Source organism: Colobus angolensis, unplaced genomic scaffold, assembly GCF_000951035.1.
Source record: "Colobus angolensis palliatus isolate OR3802 unplaced genomic scaffold, Cang.pa_1.0 Scaffold150, whole genome shotgun sequence".
In the NCBI taxonomy this organism is placed as follows: domain Eukaryota; kingdom Metazoa; phylum Chordata; class Mammalia; order Primates; family Cercopithecidae; genus Colobus; species Colobus angolensis.
The window spans coordinates 6,624,248-6,647,964 of NW_012114600.1; the positions used below are offsets into that span (position 1 = coordinate 6,624,248).

The 23,717-nt window shown below is 34.0% G+C and overlaps 1 protein-coding gene across 4 annotated transcripts in view; it reads right to left on the bottom strand.

Annotated features, from left to right (window-relative positions):
* The window catches only part of CNTN1 (contactin 1), a 409,794-nt gene that overhangs the window by 91,318 nt on the left and 294,759 nt on the right, over positions 1 to 23,717 (bottom strand). For 2 of the 4 annotated variants that reach the window (XM_011936103.1, XM_011936102.1), the window contains exon 16: positions 7,025 to 7,183. In XM_011936103.1, the coding sequence (XP_011791493.1) occupies positions 7,025 to 7,183 (159 nt within the window). Of the gene's footprint in view, positions 1 to 7,024; positions 7,184 to 13,034; positions 14,051 to 23,717 lie in introns of those variants that run through there. The other 2 variants (XM_011936106.1, XM_011936105.1) reach the window with 1 other exon arrangement.

Below are 23,717 nucleotides of genomic sequence, written 5' to 3' on the forward strand. Positions count from 1 at the left end.
ACACACACACACACACACACACACACACACACTCTTCAGGTGTCTCTTTGAGACTGGAAATGAGCATTTAAAGGCTTCTCACTGATTCTAACACACCTACTCAGTTTTATATTATAGGTTCTAGACCCAACCCATAGATTGCCTGGCAGGACTCTGGAAGGAGCCATAGGTTTGGCGAATTTCTGTGAAGCAAAGGAAAAGCAAGCTGTGCTCTGACATCTCAGAAGGTGTGAATCCCTGATCCTTCTCTAAGGGAAATATGAATGTAGCCTCATAGAAAACCAGAAATTCATGTTTGAAATGAGAGCTACAAAAACTGAAGAAAGAGAAAGGCAAAAAAAAATATTGTCCTAAAATAAACCTAGAGAGTTTTCATTTTTAAAAAGATGATACTAATACTAGATAAAGATATGGCAGAAGAGATACTCAAATACTGCTTAAGGAATAAAAACAGGTTCTACCTTACTGCAGAGTGATTATATAATATAGCTCATGTGTTTGGGCTGTTTATACTCAATAATTTAATTTACAAATATCTATTTTAGGTAAACAACCTAAAGTACAGAGAAACATTTAGGTGCAAAGATGTTAACTGCAGAAGAATTTTAATAACCAACTCAGTCTTACATAACACAGAAATTTAAATATAAGCATATTTTCTTATTCATGTTGGATAATCTATTCCAGGTTCTCTGAACTGTTTATCATAGCATGCTTACTATGCCTCTTCATGTTCTGGCCAACATCCTCTTACACACACACACACACCATCACTAACAGTATTCTATAATTAGTCCTCTGAAAGTAGCAGCATGGAATCAAACACAATTTTCTAACAATGACCTGAGCATCTTGTAGAACTCCAGGAATGGCATCAAGTTGTCTGCTGTCTGTCCACTAAAAACAGTCCAAAAGAAGTAAAATTTACAATAGCTTGCCTTAAAAATACACAGTCAATTTCTTCATCTCATTATTCTAAATTTAATCTTTGGAACACTGAAAGTTGATATCTTTCAAATATATTTATTTCATACCTTAAATATTTACCTTCATGAATCTGAATTTAATCCTGCACCTTTGTTTCTTAGTGGTCACACCATAAATAAAAACCACATGATTTTTATTTCTGTATTTGTTGCAGAAAATGTTTTTCACTTCCACTTAGGATGCAGTCACAAGAGAACTTCACTAGTACACTAACAAAAAGAACACATAGATAATCTATAAACCATCATCTTTCAAAGCCCATTAGAGAGCTGAGTTTGTGAAGACACAAGGGACTAAAATTCATCATTGGTAGAACAGTGATGAAAGAAAGATGTAGTCATAGATGTTAGTAAGAAGAAAACAGTTTAACTTCTAACAGATATTTACAAAGTATAGGCTGATATGGCTGTTTAAAGTCACAGGGAGATCAAAGAACAAGGAGAATCTATAGTAATTTGACGATTATTTTTCGTAGTCCTTCATCACATGTACTCAAGAAAGTTTTGGGGCAGTACAAAAGAGCCAAAAAAGACTTCCCTCTGGGGCACCGATACCACAAACATGAGATAGTGGCAGGAGTGATGAGAAAGATCTGCTTCCCCTGTGAGGGACAGGTGCTTCAGACTTGTTGAAATCTAAGGGAAGAGAAGGAGAACTGAGTAAAAAACCCAAGAACTCTGGGCTTTAGACTGATCATCAGCAGCAGGTATCTGGGCAGAAGCCGGGGAGAGGAAAGAACCCTCTGTGGGGTCCAAGGTAGAAGAACCTGCCGAAGTCTGACAGCAGGAGAGGAAAACCTCCAGACACTCAGATATGTAGGAAGGTCTGATCTTACACTCAAATCACTTGAAGCCTACACTAAACTGAATCTAACAACAATGCTCAGATCATCTCAACTACAAATATGATTGACTCAGACCCTAAAGTAATGGCATGCACTTTCCCAGACATCATTAATATTTACTTTAGTAATCACTGTTCTTCTATACACAATGTTTGGAATTGAGCAAAAGTTATCAGACACATGAGTAAGCAAAGAAATATGACCCACTGTCAAGAAAGAAAAAAAAATCCACAGAGCTAGACTTAAAGATGTTCTAGATGTTTAAATCATCTGATAGGGTTTTAACATAAGTATGTTAAGTATGTAAAAATGTCAAGAGGAAAACATGTACAACTTGTATAAACAAATAGGAAATTCCCATGGAATATTATGTGAACAATATTAAAAGCAGTCAAATGCTAGAAATAAAAATTCCTGAACACAATAAAGCAGTAGGTCAAAAGTATTTTAATGTGATTATTCACAGACTGAATCCAGCAAAATAAATTATCTATGAAAGCGAGAGAGGTAATTAGCCATTATCCATACAGAAACAGAGACACACAGACACACAGACAAACAGACACATGCACACACACACACATACACACACACACACACATATACACACACACACAGTCCATTATCTGTGGAATAACATCAAACAATCTAATATATGTGTCAAGAGAAACCAAGAAGAAAGAGTAGAGCAGAGGAAATCTTTGAATAGGTAATGAATGACTAAGAATTTTACAAAGTTGAAGAAAATATCAACCCAAGAATACAAGAAGCCAAGCTCCATTAGGATAAATGCATTTTATCAAGCTGAAAAGCAAATACAAAAAGAAATCTTGAAGCAGTCACAGAAAAGGGACATATCAAGTACAGAGAATTATGATTGAAACAATTACTGACTTCTCATTTGAAACAATGGAGACAAAAGACAACAGAACAATGTTTTTAAAGTGATCAAAGTGAAATGAAGAGCAATTTGGATTTTGTATGCAATAAGAGTATCACTTAAAGATGAAATTAAAGACATTTTCTGATAGAAAAAAACGTAAAAACCTTTGAGTCCAACAACCTGACCAATTAAAAATGCTATAAGTTTCTTAGTAGTGAAAATTATACCAGATAAAAAACAGTTTTACAGAAAGGAATGAGGAACCCAGATATAATAAATATACTGGTAAATATAAAGGAATTTTGAGACACCTTTCAGCCAATAGAATAGAAAACAATTTTCTCAGACTGAAAAAGGCATCTAAGATGATGTATTCAAAGCAGTGAAAAAAAAAAAAGAAAACTGTCAACCAAGAATATCATATCCAAGCTAATGTATTTTAAAACCAAAGGCAAAATGCACTCACAGATAAATAAAAACTGAGAGAAATTGTTACTAAAAGACTTACCTTCCAAAAAAAATTAAAGTTGCTCAGGTTGAAAGTAGTTGATCCCAAACAGCAATTTGAATAAACTCCCCCAAAATAAAGAGCATTGGTAAAGGTAATTTTGTAATTACAAAAGATAGTATAAATACTCATTTTTTCTTCTATCTTCTCTTAACTTATTTAAAAGTAATTGTAGAAACCTATATATGTATGTATATATGTTCACACATATGTTGTGCATTTATATATGTGTGTATATACATAATTGTGTTATTGGATCTATGATATATTGAAATGTAATATATTTGATACTAGCTGCACAAAGGGGACAGATAGGAGCAAAGTTGTAAAGAAATAACATCAGATGGTGACACATAGTTTGTATGTTTGTCCACTCTAAATCTCACGTTGAAATTTGATCCTCAATGTTGGAGGTGGGGCCTAATAAGAGGAGTTTGGGTCATGGGGGTGGATTCACAATGAATGACTTTGTGCCTTTCTTCCAATAACGAGTGAGTTCTTGCTTTATTAGTTCATGCAAGAACTGATTGTTACAAAGAGCCTAGCACCTTGCTCCTCTCTTCGTTGCTCCCTCTCTCACCGTGTGACAAGTCACTTTGCTTTCACCATGAATGAAAGCTTCCTGAAGCCCTCACAAGAAGCAGATGCTGGCGCTATGGTTCTTGTATAGCCTGCAGAAGTGTGAGCCAAACAAAGCTCTTTTCTTTAAAAATCACCTGGCCTCAGATATTTATAGCAATGCAAAGGAGACTTAGATGAAAACTCAAATCAACATGAACAAATGAGGAGGACCAGAAGTAGTAAATACAAAGGATAATATAACAGACAAATTAACAAAGGATAATATAAACAAGCATATGTTGGTTTATAGGCAAACAATTATAGAAAGTGATAATTTTAATATAAGATTATTGGGTTTGTGAAATATATAGATGTAACATGTATATTTATATATATTTCACTGAATATGAAAGTATTTCCCCTAGATAGCTCTATTTCATCTTCCTCTTTTGTGCTATTATAGTAATATATAACTATATTACTATATATAGCATATAGCATATAATAAAATATGCTATAATAGCATATATAATAAAATATGTTAGTAATATATAGTATTATAGTAATATATTACTATATTATAGACTATATAACTATATTATATATAGTACTGTAACAGCACAAAAGAGGAAGAATGAAATAGAGCTATCTAGGAGAAACACTTTCATATTCATTGAAATTAAACTAATAAAATTATAAAACCTATTCTGTTAAATTCAAATGTATCTGGTAAGCCCTAGAGTATTCATTAAGTATGTATGTGTTTGATTATACACATGTATAGTGAATATAAACTTACCCTCGGAGCAGGATTACTTACACACACACACACACACACACACACACACACACAGTGAATATCATCAAAGGAATTAAAATGTTGCACTAGAAAATGCTCACTTCTTCCAAAAGAAAGCAGTGAACAAGGAAAAGAGTAACAAAAATAGTAAAATATTTAGAAAGCAAAAATACAATGCAACTACGATCCAACTGTATCAATAATAACATTAAATGTTAATGGATTAAATAATTCAATCAAAAGGCAGAGACCATCAAACTGGATGAAAAATTCAACTAAATGTGGCCAACAGAAAACATACTTTAGATTCAAAGACCCAACATCAATGAAAGCAGAAGAATTGGAAAAGATATATAATGGAAATAGGAACTTTTAGAAAGCAGCAGTGTCTATTACTAATATCAGAAGTACCCTATTTATTTTATTATACTTTAAGTTCTAAGGCACATGTGCACAATGTGCAGGTTTGTTACATATGTATACATGTGCCATGTTGGTGTGCTGCATCCATTAACTCGTCATTTATATTAGGTATCTCTCCTATTGCTATCCCTCCCCCGTGCCCCCACCCCAAGACAGGCCCCAGTGTGTGATGTTCCCCACCCTGTGTCCAAGTGTTCTCATTGTTCAATTCCCATCTATGAGTGAGAACATGAGAAGTACCCTATTTAAAACACATCTCCTACCTCCCCATTCCTCTTTTCTGTTGTTTCTCTCTAGCATTCATCACCACATGACTTACTATATATTTTAATTGTGTATTGGCATCTCTTCTACTATAATATAAGCTCCTTGAAGACAGATTTTGTTGTTCTTATTTTGTTCACTGCTGCTCAGCTATACATACTGCATCTAGAATAGGTTCTGGCACACAGTGGGGACTCAATAAACATGTTTAAAGAATGAGCACTGTGTGGGCCCTGACCTAGGTGCTAGAGATAGAACAGCAAATAAAACAGTTTTTACCTTCATGGAACCTACTTTCTAGTGGATATTTTAAAATGAGAAGCATATTTAAATTGAGCTACATAGTAAGCATACATAAATAACTAATGCAAATGATTGCAATTAGTATTTCTTTTTCAGGGCCAGACCAAATTTAAGCCACTTATTTATTTTAATGGGCTAGATTTCTAATAGTTTCATTATTATCACACCTTTCCATTCTCTTCAGAAAAGTAGAAACTGCTCATGCTTTAGGTTTATAAAGTACCTAAAAGGTTTTTAAATTTATTTTTCGGATGGACTGATTTTGTCAAGAATATTTACAGATAATTCTTAAAACAATAAGCGTAATGTAATAGAAACATTTCACTTGTTTCTAATTTTATTGCAACTTTATACACTTAGGTGGGGAATCATCTGATATTAAAATATATCCTAAATCCTTGCAACAGACTTCAAGTTTATATTTGATTTATTTCTCTGGAGGGGAAGAAATATCAAATAGAAGTAAATTTAAATTAAAACATCTTAGTGAGCAATACAAATATTGGCATTTGGGAATGGGATTTCCACTATGTTAAGATAAATCTAAAATGAAAGCAGATTTGGGAGATTAGAATAATTTTTTTTTTAGTTTTTTTAAAAGGAGGAACATTTTATTCACCACTCATGTCTCTTTTCTTTTCTTGTGACAACTGGGAAAATATTTCTATATCTCCTCTTTTCCATCTTAAAGAATTCTGGCAATGACAAGTTTGTTTAAAAATATGGTCAAAAGTTACAAAGAAATTATTTTATCAAAAAGATCTTCAATCTTCCATTTTACAGGAGAAAATATATGTATTGATGTGTGATATTGTAGGCTAGTCATGACAAATGGCAAAGTTGTAGACAAAGGAAAGTACCCACTTACTCTTAATTAATTTTTCCTGATCAACTTTAGAAAATCTTAATATAAGAAAAGAAAAAGGTTGAAAGATCCAAAATGTCTTTAAAAATCTGTTTTGAGGAAATTCAAACCAGGTCAGATCATTCATATAAAGGGTTATAGTAGTAAGATTTGGATGCTTAATTTAAGATTTATGATCAATGTGGCTTTTTTGAAATTCAGCACTATAGTACATATGTACTCAAATAAAAAGGGTCATAAATAAAGTGCTATGAATGCTATTTGCTCAAAAGTAGACTTTCCAGTGATTTTGGGGGCAGTAAATCTCACACAAAACTCAAGTAAGAAACCCAGGAGGCCTCATTTTGCTTTCCATTATAGGTTGATTTAGAAATGATACTTCTTTTTCTATAGCTTCAACACATTTAAATGTATAACTTCCATGTAATTTTCTTCATTACCAAAATATTAGAATAAGTTTTAAAAAATTTAAGAAAGAAAGCCTTTCAAGGTAGATAATGACATTTTTAAAACCTCCAAATTTTTGTTTTTGAGAAAAGAATTCACTTTGAAAATACGCACGGATTAATCAGACAAATAAAACTCACCTGTCTTTGCATCTTTCCAGTCATCTGAAAGAATAGTCTTGGTCTGGATAGTGTATTTAGAGATAGGACTATGATTGTCTGAACCACGGCTCCAAGTAAGTGCCACAGAAGTGGCTCTAATGTCTTCTATTCTCAGACCACCTGGAGGGCCTGGAGGGCCTGAAATGAAAATTTGGGTAATGAATCAGTGAATCCCAACTAGTGAGTTAAACACACATTAGAATACAAAAATGTCTTCTAACAATTAATCTAAAGAACATTTGTACAATATAATCAATGTGTCTGCATTTCTTTTAAATATAGATTATAAGAAGTGATATGATTTGTAGTTTTCACTGAATGATTTCATGTGTCTCTTTTTAAGGAAGGAAATAGATGCTATCATTTAAAAATGACATTGGTATGCAGGTATGATAATCTCTGACTCATTATATGCAATTGGCACCAAGGGGACCTAAAGCAGATTGTAGCATAGTATGATTTAATGAATTCTTGCTGAATGCATGAATCAGAGATGGTAGCGCAATTCAGTTTAGATATGGGAACAGTTGGTCTATTGTCAATCTGCTCCCCCAGAACTGAACACATCTCTTTGTTCTTTGATGTTTTTGTTTTGTTTTGTTTTGTTTTGTTTTGTTTTGTTTTGAGTTAGGGTCTCTGTTGCCCCAGGCTGGAGTGCAGTGGGGTGATCATGGCTCACTGCAGCCTCTGCCTGCCTCCCCAGCTCAAGGGATCCTCCCAGCTCAGCTGCCCAAGTAGCTGGGACTACAAGCACTCCACAACATCCAACTAATTTTTGTGTGCATGTGTGTACTTTTTTGCAGGACTGGGTTTCACCATGTTGTCCAGGCTGGTCTCCAAGTTCTGGGCTCCAGTGATCCTCATGCCTAGGCCTTCCAAAATGTTGGGACTACAGGTGTGAACCACCGCACTGGCCCACATACTTTCTTATAACTCTAAATGTTATAGGTAATTTATTTTACTTGAAGTGGAAATTTCTGGGAATCATTTCATGTATCATTTTGCATAATACATTTCATGTTATAGTCATAAGAATAATATTAAAAATGTTTCTACTTATATATAGAAAATAATTGACAATTCAGAGATATACCAGGAATGCTCTTAAAACCTCAAATTATATTGAAGAGTCTTAGAAGAATTGTTCTTGTAGAACAAAAATCAATGTTAAAAATAGGTTTTCATAGATGCTTCACGACTCAGTACCAATACTATTCCTTTATCCTCTCAGCAGTGCACTGTGCTGGGAAATAGAAATTAAAAGATAAATGAGACACAACTTTTTGGGATTTGAAGAGCTTTTTGTCCTCAAATAAAACAAATAAAAATAAGAAAAAAATGTTCTTTAAGTGGTGAAGTCCTTAAAAAGCTAAAGAAGCCTCTCAGTTAATAGACAGTTCCCAGTATAGACATTTCAGAATGTTTATAACTAAACATGCATATCACCTGTTCTATTTGCACCAGAAAGGAGTCCACCCACAACTGATTTAGGCATATTGAATATAATAATTAATCAACAATTTTTATTTAGTAGCACCATCATTTTTCATAATTAATGTAATACTAAAGAGGACATTTGTTTTATCTTTCAGCTGAAATATATACCTTTATATTTATATATCAGTTGAGTTGCTTAGCTTAGATGGCCTTTTTCTTTATACGAACACTGGTATTTGCAGAGGTATGGCCAACACCCTAAACCTCCACTCATTTCCTTATAGTGGTTCCAAGGAAGAAAGTGTGTGCAGATCAACAAAAACACATCACCACTAACTAGTAACACAAGACACATACCCTACCAATGACAGTAAATTTTATTATTTGGAAATACATCACATAAAAATATAAGAAAAGCAAATAAACTTTTATAAATTTATAATCTATAATAGTATACTTAGATTTCTTAATGTTAAATAATTGAAAATAGACACACAACAGAACACATTTGATATTCAGAGAGAACATATTGCATTTTTCATATGTAAGAAAACACATTGAAATACAGTGTATGTTCTTGATCAGAACCAAGAAGTTCATTACTTTACATAATGCAGCATCCTAAGTCAATTACTAAGTAGAATATTTTAGAGTGTTAAAATAAAAAATTAGAGGTGAATAATAAAATAATTTTTCAAAGGAAGAAAAACACTGTAATACATGCATTCAGATACTTTTTCTGAGCATAGGGGTATGACATTCAGAAAATGTTAAAGGGAATTTAAGACAAAATTATCATAGGTTAGTCATTAACCATTAAAGTGAAGTATAAATCATTTCCCTGCTGTTGTTCTCCGAAGGTCCGAATAAAACTGCATATTGTTAGTGTATTTGTTGAAGCATTATATGCATAATAATTCAGTCATCCACTCATTTAAGGGTAATATTGTCGAGCAAAACACTATAATTATACTTGTCCATTGTTTTCTCGGATATATGTCTGGCCTATGGTAGGTTCCTCATAAATATTTGGTGTATAGATAAATGAATTTATTATAATTAATGTTCAGGCAGTTCTGTAAATATAATTGTCATCCATAGTACAGTCTTCATTTTTCCAATTGTTTTGAAATACTATATCATCATAAAGAGCTGGAATTGAGAAGACAAATGGAAAGGGGTGGGTTGGTATCTTCAAAACCCTGGTGTGGGACTCGTACTCGGTAATAGTTCTACTGATATGAAGTAAACTTTTCCATCTACTAATTGTCTACAAATATCTCCAAAAAATGCCTGAGAATAAATAATACTATTAAAGTCATAATTATATTAAAAAACAGGGATTTTAGAATTAAGATAGACTTAACTTTCAATTCTGTGCCCTGATTTATCTTGGGCAAGTTTCTTAAAATCATTAAGCTCCTGTTTACTCATCTGTAAAATAAGAGTAATAAAAAAGTGTGGTAACTCACGCCTATAATCCCAGCACTTTGGAGGCCAAGGCAGGTAGATTACCTGAGGTCAGGAGTTTAAGACCAGCCTGGCCAACATAATGAAACCCAATCTCTACTAAAAATATAAAAATCAGCTGGCATGGCAGTACACACCTATAATCCCAGCTACTCGGGAGGCTGAGACAGGAGAACTGCTTGAACCTGGGAGGCAGAGGTTGCAGTGAGCCAAGATTGTGCCACTGCACTCCAGCCTGGGTGACAGAGTGAGACTCTGTCTCAAAAAAAAAAAAAAAAAGATTATTGTTAGGACTGAAATAATGTCCTTACAGAATGTAGTTCTCAACCTGGTCCACAGAAAGCCATCAGGAAACCTTAGCTATTAACAATATTATTATCATCATTACACCTTTAAAAGATTTCTGGGCATCTTAGCTACCTGGCAAGAGTTATTAATTAGTACTTTGTCAGTCATTGTCAGGGATCTGTTTACAGAGTATTCATTTACCACTTATTACTTAAAAGAAAGCAGGGACAGTAAACCAAAATAAAATTCTAAGCCCCCCAAGCATCTGAAAGGAACCCTTCTCTTGGCAAGTGCATTCCAAAAGTAACCTGAAAAACTAGTTCAGGCAGTGATGGGAAGGGGCAGCCAGACATGCCTCATTATACCCTCTTCCCTTTGGGAATTATTGATAGAACAGACTTCTTAACTCTGATAAGAAGCATTTACAATCTATTTTCTGAAGCTTGCTACCTGAAGGCTTCATCTGCAGGAGAAATCCTTGATCCCCACCACCCTCAAGTCTGTATGGTAATAGAGACATTCTTTTCTATTGATAATAACTCTTTCAACCAATTGCCAATCAGAAAATCTTTAAATCTACCTATGATCTGGGAGCCCCCCATTTTGAGTTGTCCTGCTTTTCCAGATGGAACCAATGTACATCTTACATTTGTTGACTGATATCTCATGTCTCCCTAAAATACATAAAACCAAGCTGTATCCCAGCAACCTTGGGAACATGTCGTCAGGACCTCCTGAGGCTGTGTCACAGGTGCATCCATAACCTTGGCAAAATAAACTTTCTTGACACTTGTCTCAGATAGTCTTTGGTTTATAGGACAACATAGAAAGTAAAATGTTTTCCAGTAATTTTGATGTAGGTGAGGAAAATTTGGGAATGTGAAGACACTCTGTGTATTTAGGAATGAGTCTGTGGCAAAAATAGAGCATGGAGACAAATGTGGACAGTCTGACTTCAACCCAGGGCCAGCCCTGCGGTGTCTCTCAGCAGTAAGGTTTTCAAGCAGTGTAGGCTGATGTTACTTGCTTATTTTTTTGTTTAGAATGGACAGAAAAGTGTTGAGATAGAAAATAAAATGACAAAGCTACTTGGTTCTCAGCACAAAGGAAGGCATTTAGGAACTGACCACTCTTCTGATTCTTTTGTCAAAGAAAAAAACCGAACCATGCATAATTCTAACCCTGAGTTAGTTTGTTTCTCCCTTCCCTCCCCCCGCCCCCGCCTTCCCTTCCCTGCCTTCCCTTCCCTTCCCTTTTTTCTCTTTTGTTCTTTTTTCTTTTTTTTTCTTTTCCATTACCATGTACTCTCAATAAATCCTTCAAGGAAGCCAGGGAAAATGTAAGCAAATGGCCTGATGCATGCAGTTTATTTCACTATTATTCTACTGATATCTCCTTCCAGTTTCTTAGGCTGTTCTCAGTCAGATAGCTAACCATATTTTCTCAATAATCAAGATTCTTTTTATAAATCAAATTGGATAGAAAACTAGAAATTAAGAACCTCGTGTCTCAATTTCTAAATAGGATGTAAAGTAGCTGTGACTACACCCCACGTATCATTTGAGTTGGTGCCACTACTTAGGTAGTAGCCCTAACCGGCTCTCTCCCTCTTAAACACTGGCTTTCTAAACAACTATAGTGGGAAATAAATCCCCCAAAACTACTGATTATTTGGGGAATACATATAGCACATACATTTAATGTAAATATTCATGCCGCAGAACTGGTGTAAGTAGGAAAAACACTGGTGACATTCTTTTTTCCACTGGTAATTCCCTAGTAAGTAATTAAAAGCAAAGCACCATGTACAAATATTCTGTGGTTCACTGTTTATTTTTACCAAAATGACAAATTTCAGTGAAAAGTTTGAAATGTTAAGGAAACAGAAAACTTTTCAGAACCATTTATCCTCCCTTTTTAAATCAAGTAATCATAAAATTGAAATCGCTGAGTGGCAGTCATATTAGGGCAGGAGACATCTTCTTTACTAAGGAATGTCAAAGCCTCATTATTTATTGCAGGCCTGTTCTTGCCTTGAAAATTATCTAAGACAATGGCTCTAATATCCTATTTTAAAATGCAAATCAATGTTGTGTGATCATGTTGATGTTTGAAGTTGTACTAAGATGAAGCTGAATATTATTAAATATCTCTACCATTTAATAGGAGTATGGTTACTTTCTTAACCTCTGATATTTAAAGGTAAATTTAGATCCCAGTTAGAAATAAGAGCAAGACTAAAGGAAGATAAATGAATCTATATAATTCTTCTACTTGATACTGATATAGTTTAAGGTTGTCCTTCATTTTCTGGTATAAGTCACATCTGTCCTATGATTTCTTTTCACATTTTTATTATTTCTTTAGAAAACAATATTCCTATCTGGTCTCAGTTGTATAATTTCAGTATGGACTACATAAAAGATGCCCTTAATATGATTCATACGTGTCTCCATGGTGCTGTTTACAGACACATGAAAATTCTCAAATTGATTTTAAACATCTTACAAAAATGACAATCTGGATCTCTAGTCTAAATTCTAAGATAGCTCCATTTGGAACAGTAATTGAGACTAGAAAATATAAAAGAAAGAAATAACATCTTGAGTCAGAGACATTTATTTCTTTATGATGACTAATAAATTATTTTTAAAGTTAAACTATTTTTATATATATATACATATAATAATTTAAGAATTATATTCATTTCCCTCAAAGCTTCCTTCAGAGTTCTTCTGACCACAGAGAGAATTGCTAGATGAAGTAAATGAGAAATTCATACCTAAACACAAACCTAAGAAAATCAAAATTATTTATTGTGAAGTAATAAGAATTTTAAGCACATCTCTTTCACCAAAGGGGGAAAGTGAAGGCATTTTCAAACAACAACATTTAAGCAGTCCCAGAAAGAATTATATACTCCTCAATTTTAATCATCCACTTCTACTCAAGTCCTTCCAATAAAAATCAGAACATTCCACCAAAAAGAAAAGATCTACAAAAGCTGATGGCAGGAATCAATAAAATTAAATATGAATGCATACTGTTAATGGCTTAGTCGTCTTTACTAAAATCTTGCTACTCAGATGAGGGTTTCTTCCACGTGCTATCCATTTTCACTTTCCAATTCCAGGAATTGTTCCAAAAACCCTACAAAGCCATGGTAGGGCTTCAGTTTTTTACTGATGCTTTTCATTCTTTAATGCCAAAGAATATGTATGGCACTAGGATTAAGAAAAAAAGACTGCCAGAGTAACACCCCTTTTAGCTTATGTCCTAATTATGATGACTCATTAGAGAGTTTGACAACATTGTTCATTACCTGCTTGAATAAATCAAACAGTACATTCAATGGCAATACTCCTGTATTATATAATTCATCAGGTCTTCATAGATTTTTCAGATAATGAGCTAATTTCTGAGCTATATAATTTCAAAGAAAAACAGGACATGAAAACACAAAACTTTCACTTGGCCATTATATAATGTACTGAGTTAGTTCACTAGGCGTTTTTAAGGTATTAGTGAAGCATTATAGTTATATTTTAAAAAATGTTTATGCTCAAAGTATGTTTAAATATTTCAAAAGGGGAAACATACTCTAAGAACTAGGTTGGGGGTAGGGGGAACTGCAGAATCTACAAGATTGAGTTAGTCAAATCTAGTATAATATGTTAAAAGAAAACAAAACAAAACCAAAGTCTTGCACAGAAATGGTGAGTGTCAACGATCACCAGGTTGGAGGCAGGCTTGCACAGACGGGGAGAAAGGAATCCACCATGTTTTTCTCTCCACCTTTTCTGTTTTTACCTGCAAGAGGAAAGATCAAGGCTGAAGGGAGAGTGTGGATGCCCAATTAGGGGCAGCAAGCCATGTACTTGGGGGATTTGCCATATTTCCTTGATGGGTAAGTTGAAAGAATGAACACAGAAAGGTATCTTCCCCTACACGCTGAGGAAAGGGGGCCAAAGGGAGAAGACTGATGCCACAAGCTGTGGCCCAATTAAAACCTTTCCCTCATACACAGTGACTGACTTTCTAAAGACCAAGTGTTGTAACTGAAGTCTCTCCTCAAAAAACAAATGAAACAAATCTCATGGATGCTTTGTAAATTTCATTCCACATAGTGTAAGTCTATCTACTAAAACATATGCTTATGCCTTGAAGACTTCTAAGAAAAAAAGTAATGAGGATAGATTGAAGCAATGGTTCAAAAAAGTTAATGGTTGAAGCTGTGTTTTGTGAGAACTGTCTTGAGTTATATTTTATTTATTTCTCATGTCGATATATACATTCATAGTAAAGGGAAGGAAGTAAAGCAAAATATTTATAAAAAGTTGCCATGAACAATGTATGGACTGTAACTATTCATATTCTCTTCATAAATATGGAATTTGAGGCTGACAGTGATTAATCGACTAGCCTAAGACCACAGGTTAGGTAGGCAAAGTGGATATCTAATTGGTTTACCGAGGGCCACAGCTTTTCTATCACACCATGCAAATCATTTAACAACAGTATGTGTATAATGTATATAATGATACAGCATTATTATAGAAAACCATGTAATTAACAGAGTGATCACCTACCTCATTCCCCTACGTGTTACTAAGGATAGTTATTATTATAATTATACCATTTTATAGCTACTACTACCCCCTGGAGATAGCTGTTTAAATAGAAGAAACAGCATCTAGGAAAACTTGCCTGTGCTGACTGCTTGTTGTAAATTCAGTCCTTATTGTAAATAGTAAAAAAGGTCATAAGACTCATTTGACATTTTAAGCATATGAAATTTTAAATCCTTTTGATGAGAACTGAAAATGCTAATTTTAGCTACAGTCTTTTATTTTTTTTCTTTTAAACGCAGTTTGGGTAGTTTTTGCTATTTTACCAGTTTGCTTCTCTGTGATTTGAGATTTTAAGTCTGAAAAGTGGGGGCTATGAATAGTCACCAAGGGAGCCTCCCTAAACTCCTCCAGAGAGGGGTGCCATTTCCTTGAATTAGTCACTGTATCTACCAGACAATGTAGGAAGATATCAAATAGTGGTCTTCCAAGTTGCTTAGACCCTACACATCAGCGGGATCTGACATGTTTCTATCAGTAACAGTTCCTTTCTTCTGGAGAAATTCTCAGGAATGTGTGAAGGAGGGGTGGGGTCAAGCTCTCATTGTTGAGCATCACTAAGAGTGCAGGGAGCAGATTCTCAGAAGTGGGTTCTTCAGTGTGATGGACCTTAGACCATTCTGGGAATAATTACACAAGGGATTGCTACACTCTGGCATATCACAAGTAATTTGCTACTAATAATATTGAGAATTCAGAAGTTTCTGCATTTTTTTTTCCAAAGTATAAAGTGGATTCAAAGTTATCCCTGTAGCATGCCAACTCTCACTCACTTGCATCCCAATGCACTTTCAAGCGAAGGTGTTGGCTCTTCAGGGGTGCCCTGGGAAATGCACATGAACCTCAGCCACTCCCTTATGTCTTCCCATGTCCACACAGTGATCATCACTGTTAACTGGCATTAGGCAAATAACAATTAAAATAGTGTTGTGCTTTTTAGGGTGAAAAGGTTTTTTGTATTTATGTCAGAATCTGCAATTAATTATGAGAGTATTGTGTACAGTTAAACGTGACGATGGAAAAGCGCTCTGGCAGAGAAAAGATTGAGAACTACTCCCTGCTGCTGTGATCTAATGGGGTATCCTAGCTCAGCGTCAGTTGCAGAATACTTAAATACTTCTTTCTCTCTCTGTGTATGTTTCATTTAATCCCAATAGTGGCAATTACAGTTGCAGAAGCTATTGTAGGAATTCAAAAGCACTAAAATCTCTCTGTGGCTTCATAAACTGATCATGAGTTTAGAGGGTAAAAGCTTTCTCTGAGTTTCCTTCGTTCTAATTTGTGTAGGTGCCCAAACTTTTGTGACCAAATTAAATTTCCAGAAACTGGGTGGGAAGCAAGCCTGCAAAAGGCTCCATCAAGAAAGCATTGCATAGTAATGAGACTGGAAATGGCAGACTGCACAAAAATCATAGGTAATAAAACTGCTTGAAAGGGATTTTACGTCGTTAAGTTTTTTCTTGGTTATATTTTCAGCAATGAGGCTAAGGTGTTTTTGTCTTATTTAGTAAAATGAGCTAAAAAGGGAAGCTATTAATGAAATTCTAATTTTAAACAAGCTAAAATGTTACTCTACTCTCTAACTTAACTTGGAATTATCAGTAACTCAGAGTGTTGAGGGAATGATCTAATTAATTTGACAAATTAAACCATGTACCAACAATGATAGAGATGCACAATACAAAATTATATGATTTGACTTCTGTCTTTGGGAAAGTTAAACATCAAGAAGGGAAAAGCATGTTCATATAGTTGAATTTGGAACACTAGTATCTGGCCACATTCTGGCTTTATAACTGATAGCTGAAAATATATATTTTTTCTTTTTTAAGCTTCCTTTGCCTATGAAATGGAAATAACAGTCCTTGTACTACCACCTCATAGCAATTTTGTAGGACGACACGGTAAAATTTATAGGCAAGTCCTATAGGTGTAGACATTATAATCTCAGATATTTAAATACTCTGAATGAACTATTTTTAACTGTATGAATTATATGTTATTTTAAAAAAGCAGGAAAACACATATCAAAATTTCATTTACCTATTTTTAGGCCAAAGAACACATTATAAAATCAAGCTTTCAAGCCATCCAGTACAATTCATTTACTGATTTTGCCACTGTAATTGTAACTGTATAAAGTTGACTAGTTGAAAAAAATTAACTATAGTTTCCCTTGTAATAGGCCAGCCATAAGTATAACATGAGCAAAAATAAAATAGCAAGATCAGCATCACTTTCTATAGAATAAACATTTGTTGCCAAGAAAGTAAAAGGCCTGCAATTTAGCTTTTCCACATTGATTATTTTATCACATTGAATATATTTGAGTTAATGTTTAGTTATAGTGTGCTACAGCCATGCACTGGGTGTTATACCTGAAATTAGACTGTCTGAATTCAAAACTTGTTCTTCCACTTAGTAGCTTTATGACCTTGAATGATTAACTTAGCCTCATTAGATTCAATTTTCTCATGTGTAAAATGAATATAATACAGTAATGATACCTGTCCTTTAAAATTAAATCTGGTAAACAATGTATTTAATAAATGTTATATATCCTTTTATGATATAATCAATACATGTTATATGACATATAACACACCTTTTATTATAACATGCTATGTAGCTATATTATGTCATATATTATACATTATATAATCATATATTTTTATTTTATATTCATCATTTTATACATACCTTTACACAGTCTAAAGATTTGAGTTGGAAAAATACAGTATTTTACCAACATAAACCACAATTACTTTCAAAATATGAACTAATTGCCATTTATTCATATTCATCGAGACTTTTAGGTATCACTGATTATCTGTATTGCTCTTGAACTTTGACATTATTGGCATAATTGTAGCCTAATTTGGCATAATTGTCTGGTAAATACACATGGATGTATGAATCAATATGGAGCACTGAAGTGGATGCAGTGTCTAAAAGCTCCAATGGCCTGCTAAATTCTGTAAAGCTTTCCTACTGTCTCCCTGGAATCAAACTGAGTGGTAAAAGGGTTTTTTTTTGTTTGTTTGTTTGTTTGTTTGTTTGAAACAGAGTCTCTGTCGCCCAGGCTAGAGTGCAGTGACACGATCTCGGCTTACTGCAGCCCCTACCTCCTGGGTTCAAGTGATTCTCCTGCCTCAGCCTCCCAAGCAGGGGGGACTACAGGCATGTGCCACCACACCCAATAATTTTTTTTATTTTTAATAGAGACGGGGTTTCACCATATTGGCCAGGTTGGTCTCGAGCTCCTGACCTCGTGATCCAACTGCCTTGGCCTCCCAAAGTGCTGGGATTACAGGCATGAGCCATTGTACCAGGCTGATGATGATGATGATGATTTGAGATGGAGTCTCGCTCTACTGCCCAGGCTGGAGTGCAGTGGCATGATCTTAGCTCTCCTGGGTTCAAGCAATTCTGCCTCAGCCTCCTTCATGGCCATTTATTTTTTCAGGGAACCGTGGATACACACTAAATGTGCAGCAAAAAAGAAATTCCAGTTTGCCAAAAGTTGACCAGTTTGATTACAAGAGACCTGGGAGTAATTAATTGCAGAAAAGAAGAAATCCTCCACGGGAGTTTTTCTCACTGTACTCTAGTGAGGAGGGAAAGGAAAATCTAAATTTATATTAGCGCATGACATGGTTTCTTCTAACCTTCATATTTTAAGTTTTGAATTTGTAAGATGAAGTATTAATATAGATAATTTTCAAGACCTATCTTAAGATTTAAAATAATGTGACTCATTCTGAATAAATTACATATTTTGTGGACATATTTGAAAAAAATTGAGTGTACATCAATTTACACTGAACTTGCATTGAGAAATACAATTTCAAATTATTGATGCACTTTAAAATTCCAGAAGTAATTGGGAAAGCTGTCATTTTTACTAGAGTTTTTGTTCAAATAACCACTAAGTTCTAACTTTAACTTTTCTAAATTCTGTGTATTATAACCAAATGTGCATTTCAGCTCAGTATTTTAGCAGTTATGGAGAATCAGCCCAATCGTATTTCCTTGATCTGAATTTGTTGATTCTCAGCGGGAAGGGGAAGGCTTAATTTCTGGGCAAGTTTTGCTATCAATGGAAGTATTGCTGTGGTTAGTGCGGAGTGGGGTCACGATGGCTCAGAATGGCGCCCAGTTGTCATTGTTCCAGCCAGTGCGGGCAGCGAGGACCATTTTCCTGTCTCAGTTCTGCAAGGCTAATGAGATGGAATCTTTAGTCTGTCTCTGTGGCAAGACTTCGTTGGCCAAAGCAAGTGGAAAGCAGAGGCAATTATCCAAATATCTGAGGTAAATGTGTGTTTTTCTGCCCCAAATACATGAAAAACTACCTCAACCATTCTCTTTGATTTTGACTGTGATGATTTGGACCCAGACCTTTCTGCCTTTATACGTGTGTCTCTTTTCTGGATCTCTTCCCATGTGTGTGTGTGTGTGGTGTGATGAGGTGTGTATACTTACATGCCTGTTTAACTTGGTGTGTATATTACATAGAACCTTTATGTCTATTCTTCCTAACTACATGGTAATTAAATTGCTTAATTTAAAAGTCCTTGTTAATTTATTTTGGCCTGGCTTACCTTAATAATAATTTGAAACATAAACCCCTATTTGCTTATTTAAGAAAATGTTGAATGTAAAAATTCTTGAACGCAAGGTGAACATTTATGCCAGATACCACAGAAGCCTAAAATCTGATTTACCACCAAGGGTTCCAGAAATTTTACACATGGCAACATACTGTCCTGTGGCCCTTATTAATATCCAATGTCCCTGAGCTAGTCATACAAATAGAACCCTAAATAATCCAAGAATTAGAGATTATATCTGTTTATAATGCATGTCTTTAGCTTTATTTTTTCCTACAATGTTTTAAAAATTATATATTTTTTATTAGCATATGCTAGATAGTGGGAACAGAAAGAGCAAAGAGCAGAAACTGAAATCAATAACTTTTACTATTTAGTAAAAATTAGTAAAATAATTTGTCCTACCAGCTCCAGAATAGACTTGATAAATCTTTCTGGTATAGTGAGTTTTAGAAATTAACTATAGCTTTTATTTATCCATACTTTCTGGAGAAAGTCTAGTACAATGAGAAGGCTGGACTGGGGTCCCAAGATTATTGTTTGCCACCATGTAGATGGGTCATACAGGGGAGGAACTCTTTCTCTCAGAGTCCAAGTTGTTAAATGAAGGTGTAGGAACTTTCTAGATAACCTATAGGATTAATTCTACATTTAAAATTGTATTTTCAAATTTGAACATAAATGCAGAGATTTCATATAGTTACTGTGAAAAAATGGTAAGGAGAAAAGATGTAACTAACACATGATTTACCAATAAAAGGACCATTAGAACACTTTTATCTTAAAGAAAGAAAATGTTTATCTATTCTATAATTCTTACAAAAAAGAATAGTAATTTGCCTGGACCATCATCTCCAAGTAAATGCTTCAGAACTAATTTTGTCTGGATAGTGAACAGTGGGATACTCTGGATATTAACTCTGCTAATGTAAACCAGCTGGGAATAAAATACTCAAGAGTATTTTCCATAAAAAGACCTTTAGGCAACTATTATAGAACTTTAAAATACTACAATATTATCCAAACTAAAACGTATATTGATAGCTTCCATCAGGCTTATTTATTTATTCGACCGTGTTACCTTAACTTTTCCAAGAGTTTAAAAATGGTTTAGTAATCAACCAAATAGCCTTCTTAAGAAAAAATCTGGTAACCACGTCATTAGGCTAAGCAATAAAAACCTTAACAGAGTATATCAATAAAGATGACCTCTAACTAATATCTCTCTCCATTCTGTAACTGTATTTTTGCCTTAGAAATAAAGTGGAAAGCTGCATACACACACACACACACACGCACGCACACTCACTAACATGGTGTTTTCACCTAAATACAACTCCACATAAGGTAAAATAAATAAGCTTCTAATGTAATAATGTAAACAACACAAACTTCTTTTGAGGAGAAAATGATTTACAGAGTTTTCTTATCATTTGCTTTAGTTTCAGCTACTGTTTTTCCAAAACATTTTAAAATTCTATACAGCATATGTTAGAGTTGAGAACCAGGCCAAAATAAAAAGTTTAGATAGGAAAGTCATTTTATTTTTCTTTTGTTTGCTTTTAAACTCAGATTTGAGTGAAGAAACGTCATTTAATGTAATATATAAGATGTAAACAAATATATAGTAGATAAGATATAATCCTAATTGCATTTTCTATCTTGGCAATTTCAGTGGCAAACATGTTTTGTTCACCCAGGTAGCAGGAAAGTGTTCCTAAAAGCCAGAAGCATTGCCAAAATATTTATAATACATCAGAAATGCCAGAGAAAGTTGTAATACATGTACAAGTTAAAGCCTAATTTCTTTTTTATTTGGGGTCTAATTTTATGGTCTATTTTTGAATGTTGTCCAAAGGTGCACTCATGAATGAAAATATAGATTTGGCAAGCTGCACATAGGTTTCCAAAATAAATCTTGCTGTATAAATACTGCAAAACTCTAAATGACACTGTTTTAGCTGAAGAGCTTTAGAGATGTTGTTTGCTAAAAAATATTCAAACAGGGCTGTTCAAAAGCATCAGACACTCACTTGATGAAGCAACCTGAAATACACTTTTATGGGACCTAAGAAGTAAAAATTTTATTGCAACAGAGGAAATTTGTATCAATACTCTTAATGTGGATTTTTATATGAGAAACCTAAAACCATCTGAAGTACAATACCTAGTTCTTATTTTAAAACGAAGGCAACATAAGGCAACATATTTAAGGCTTTTAAATATTAACATTTTAAATATTAATATTAACATTTTAAAATACAAATATTTTAAACATTTTAAACATAAGGCAACATATTTAAGGCCTTTTAAGTATTAAGTAATCTATAGTGATTTAAGTTCTAAATTCCTTCAGCTGTATTATACAAACCCCTGTCTTAAAGGGGTGATTCTGAAATTACTCTTTCTGCCAACAACATTATTTCCAATTGATGTCAATATGTGTTCTTCATAGGAAAAAAATTAACTTTCACAAAATCTTCTATAAACTATTTAAATATCATCATATCAAGCATAGCATTTTAATCTTTTGCAACCATACCTAGCTTATTTTTGTTTTTTTGGTAGAGACGGGTTTTTGCCATGTTGCTCAGGCTGGTCTGGAAGCAATCTGCACTCCTTGGCCTCCCAAAGTGCTGGGTTTGCAGTTGTGAGCCACCACACTTGGCCATCAATTTTCATTTTTTATATAGATTCATATTTTATTTATTTAAATTTGTTAGAATCCTTAGGGGGCTGGGTTGAAGGTATCCTATTTCAGAGTAGATAATCTGCTTTTGCCAGGGTTGTGAGGGCACAAATGTTTATTTATTTATCTTCATCTTCAATTTTATATGTTAGACCTCCTGGACAATAGTGTTTGAAGAAAGTTTACTCTTGCAAAAATAATCTCTATACTGTAGAAAGACTAACAGAAATATTGCCAAAGTTAACAGATATGACTCATATAAAAGCCAACTTTGGAAAAGAAAAGTGAAAATTACGTGGTCGATAGAATCTCGTGATTTGAAGTTGTTTGCAGAGCTGGAGGATCAGACAATGCATGTAACTTTACTGGCCTCTTTTCCTCAAGCATCTTTGGACCCAGTTAGATGGTAAACAAATTAAAGTGCTATAGCTTTCTAAGAGTACACATTTATGCTTTTACAGAATTACAATAGTTCATATCTGATTATCAGGGACATTTTCTACAGATTGTTTTTCTTTGGTGACAATTGCTACTGCTTTCTTCATTTCTAAATCCTACCATACATGACACAAAAAACACAGCGGGAGTATTTGCTCTCGGTAAAAGGCCCCAAGAAATCAGATCCAATGCTACATTTTCCATTGACTATATTTTTCCTATATTTAATTTCAGTTTTATATTTACAGGCATTCAGATTTAACCATTTGACTGCTTACATTCTAAGCTCAATATACACTAAAAAGGCAAGGAATAAACTAAAACACATTTTTTTTTTCTGATATAAATTACTTTCATCATGCTGTATGCATATACTCACACTTGCCCACCCACAATTACAAATGCATGCACACATGCACACACACATGTTGATTAGGGCAGCAACACTGTTCTTACTATGTATTTATTTTCTTCAGGGTAATGTAGGCTAAAAGAAATCCACAGTCTTAATTATGTCTAAATATTTATAGTTTTGTTTCAGTCTATTGATAAGGCATAATCATTTATACACAGAACTAGTTTTGTTATAAAAAAATTTCTTAGTGATCCTCAGATGAAATTGCTTTCCCCTCTACTCTGTTTATTATCCTTCTCATTGCACTAATTTCAGCAGCTGCAGTTCAGATTACCAATATCTGAATATGGACTAAAATTAGTCCATCTCAAATATGGAAAGTTCTTATAGATGTCTACTGTCTACTACATAGCATATTTAATATTTTTTATAAACATGTAATTTTGAAGGGTTGAATGCAAGTTGAATCTTTTAAAAGCAATTCACAATCTAAATGTGCTATTAGATTTAAGTACATGAAATTTATTAGTTTTTATACTTTTGCATGAAGTGAATAATCATCTCTTCAATTTATTTTATTAGAGAGTCTTCATCCAAATGGGGAAATAAAAACTAGATTAGCTTTTTAATCCTGTGGGACATTGCTGGCTACGAAAATTACAAATCATTTTCCCAAGGAAAGGTACATACAAATAGAATTTTATGTACAATTTCTGGAGGTCCATGGATCCCTTAAAGACTGTACATAGACTCCAGG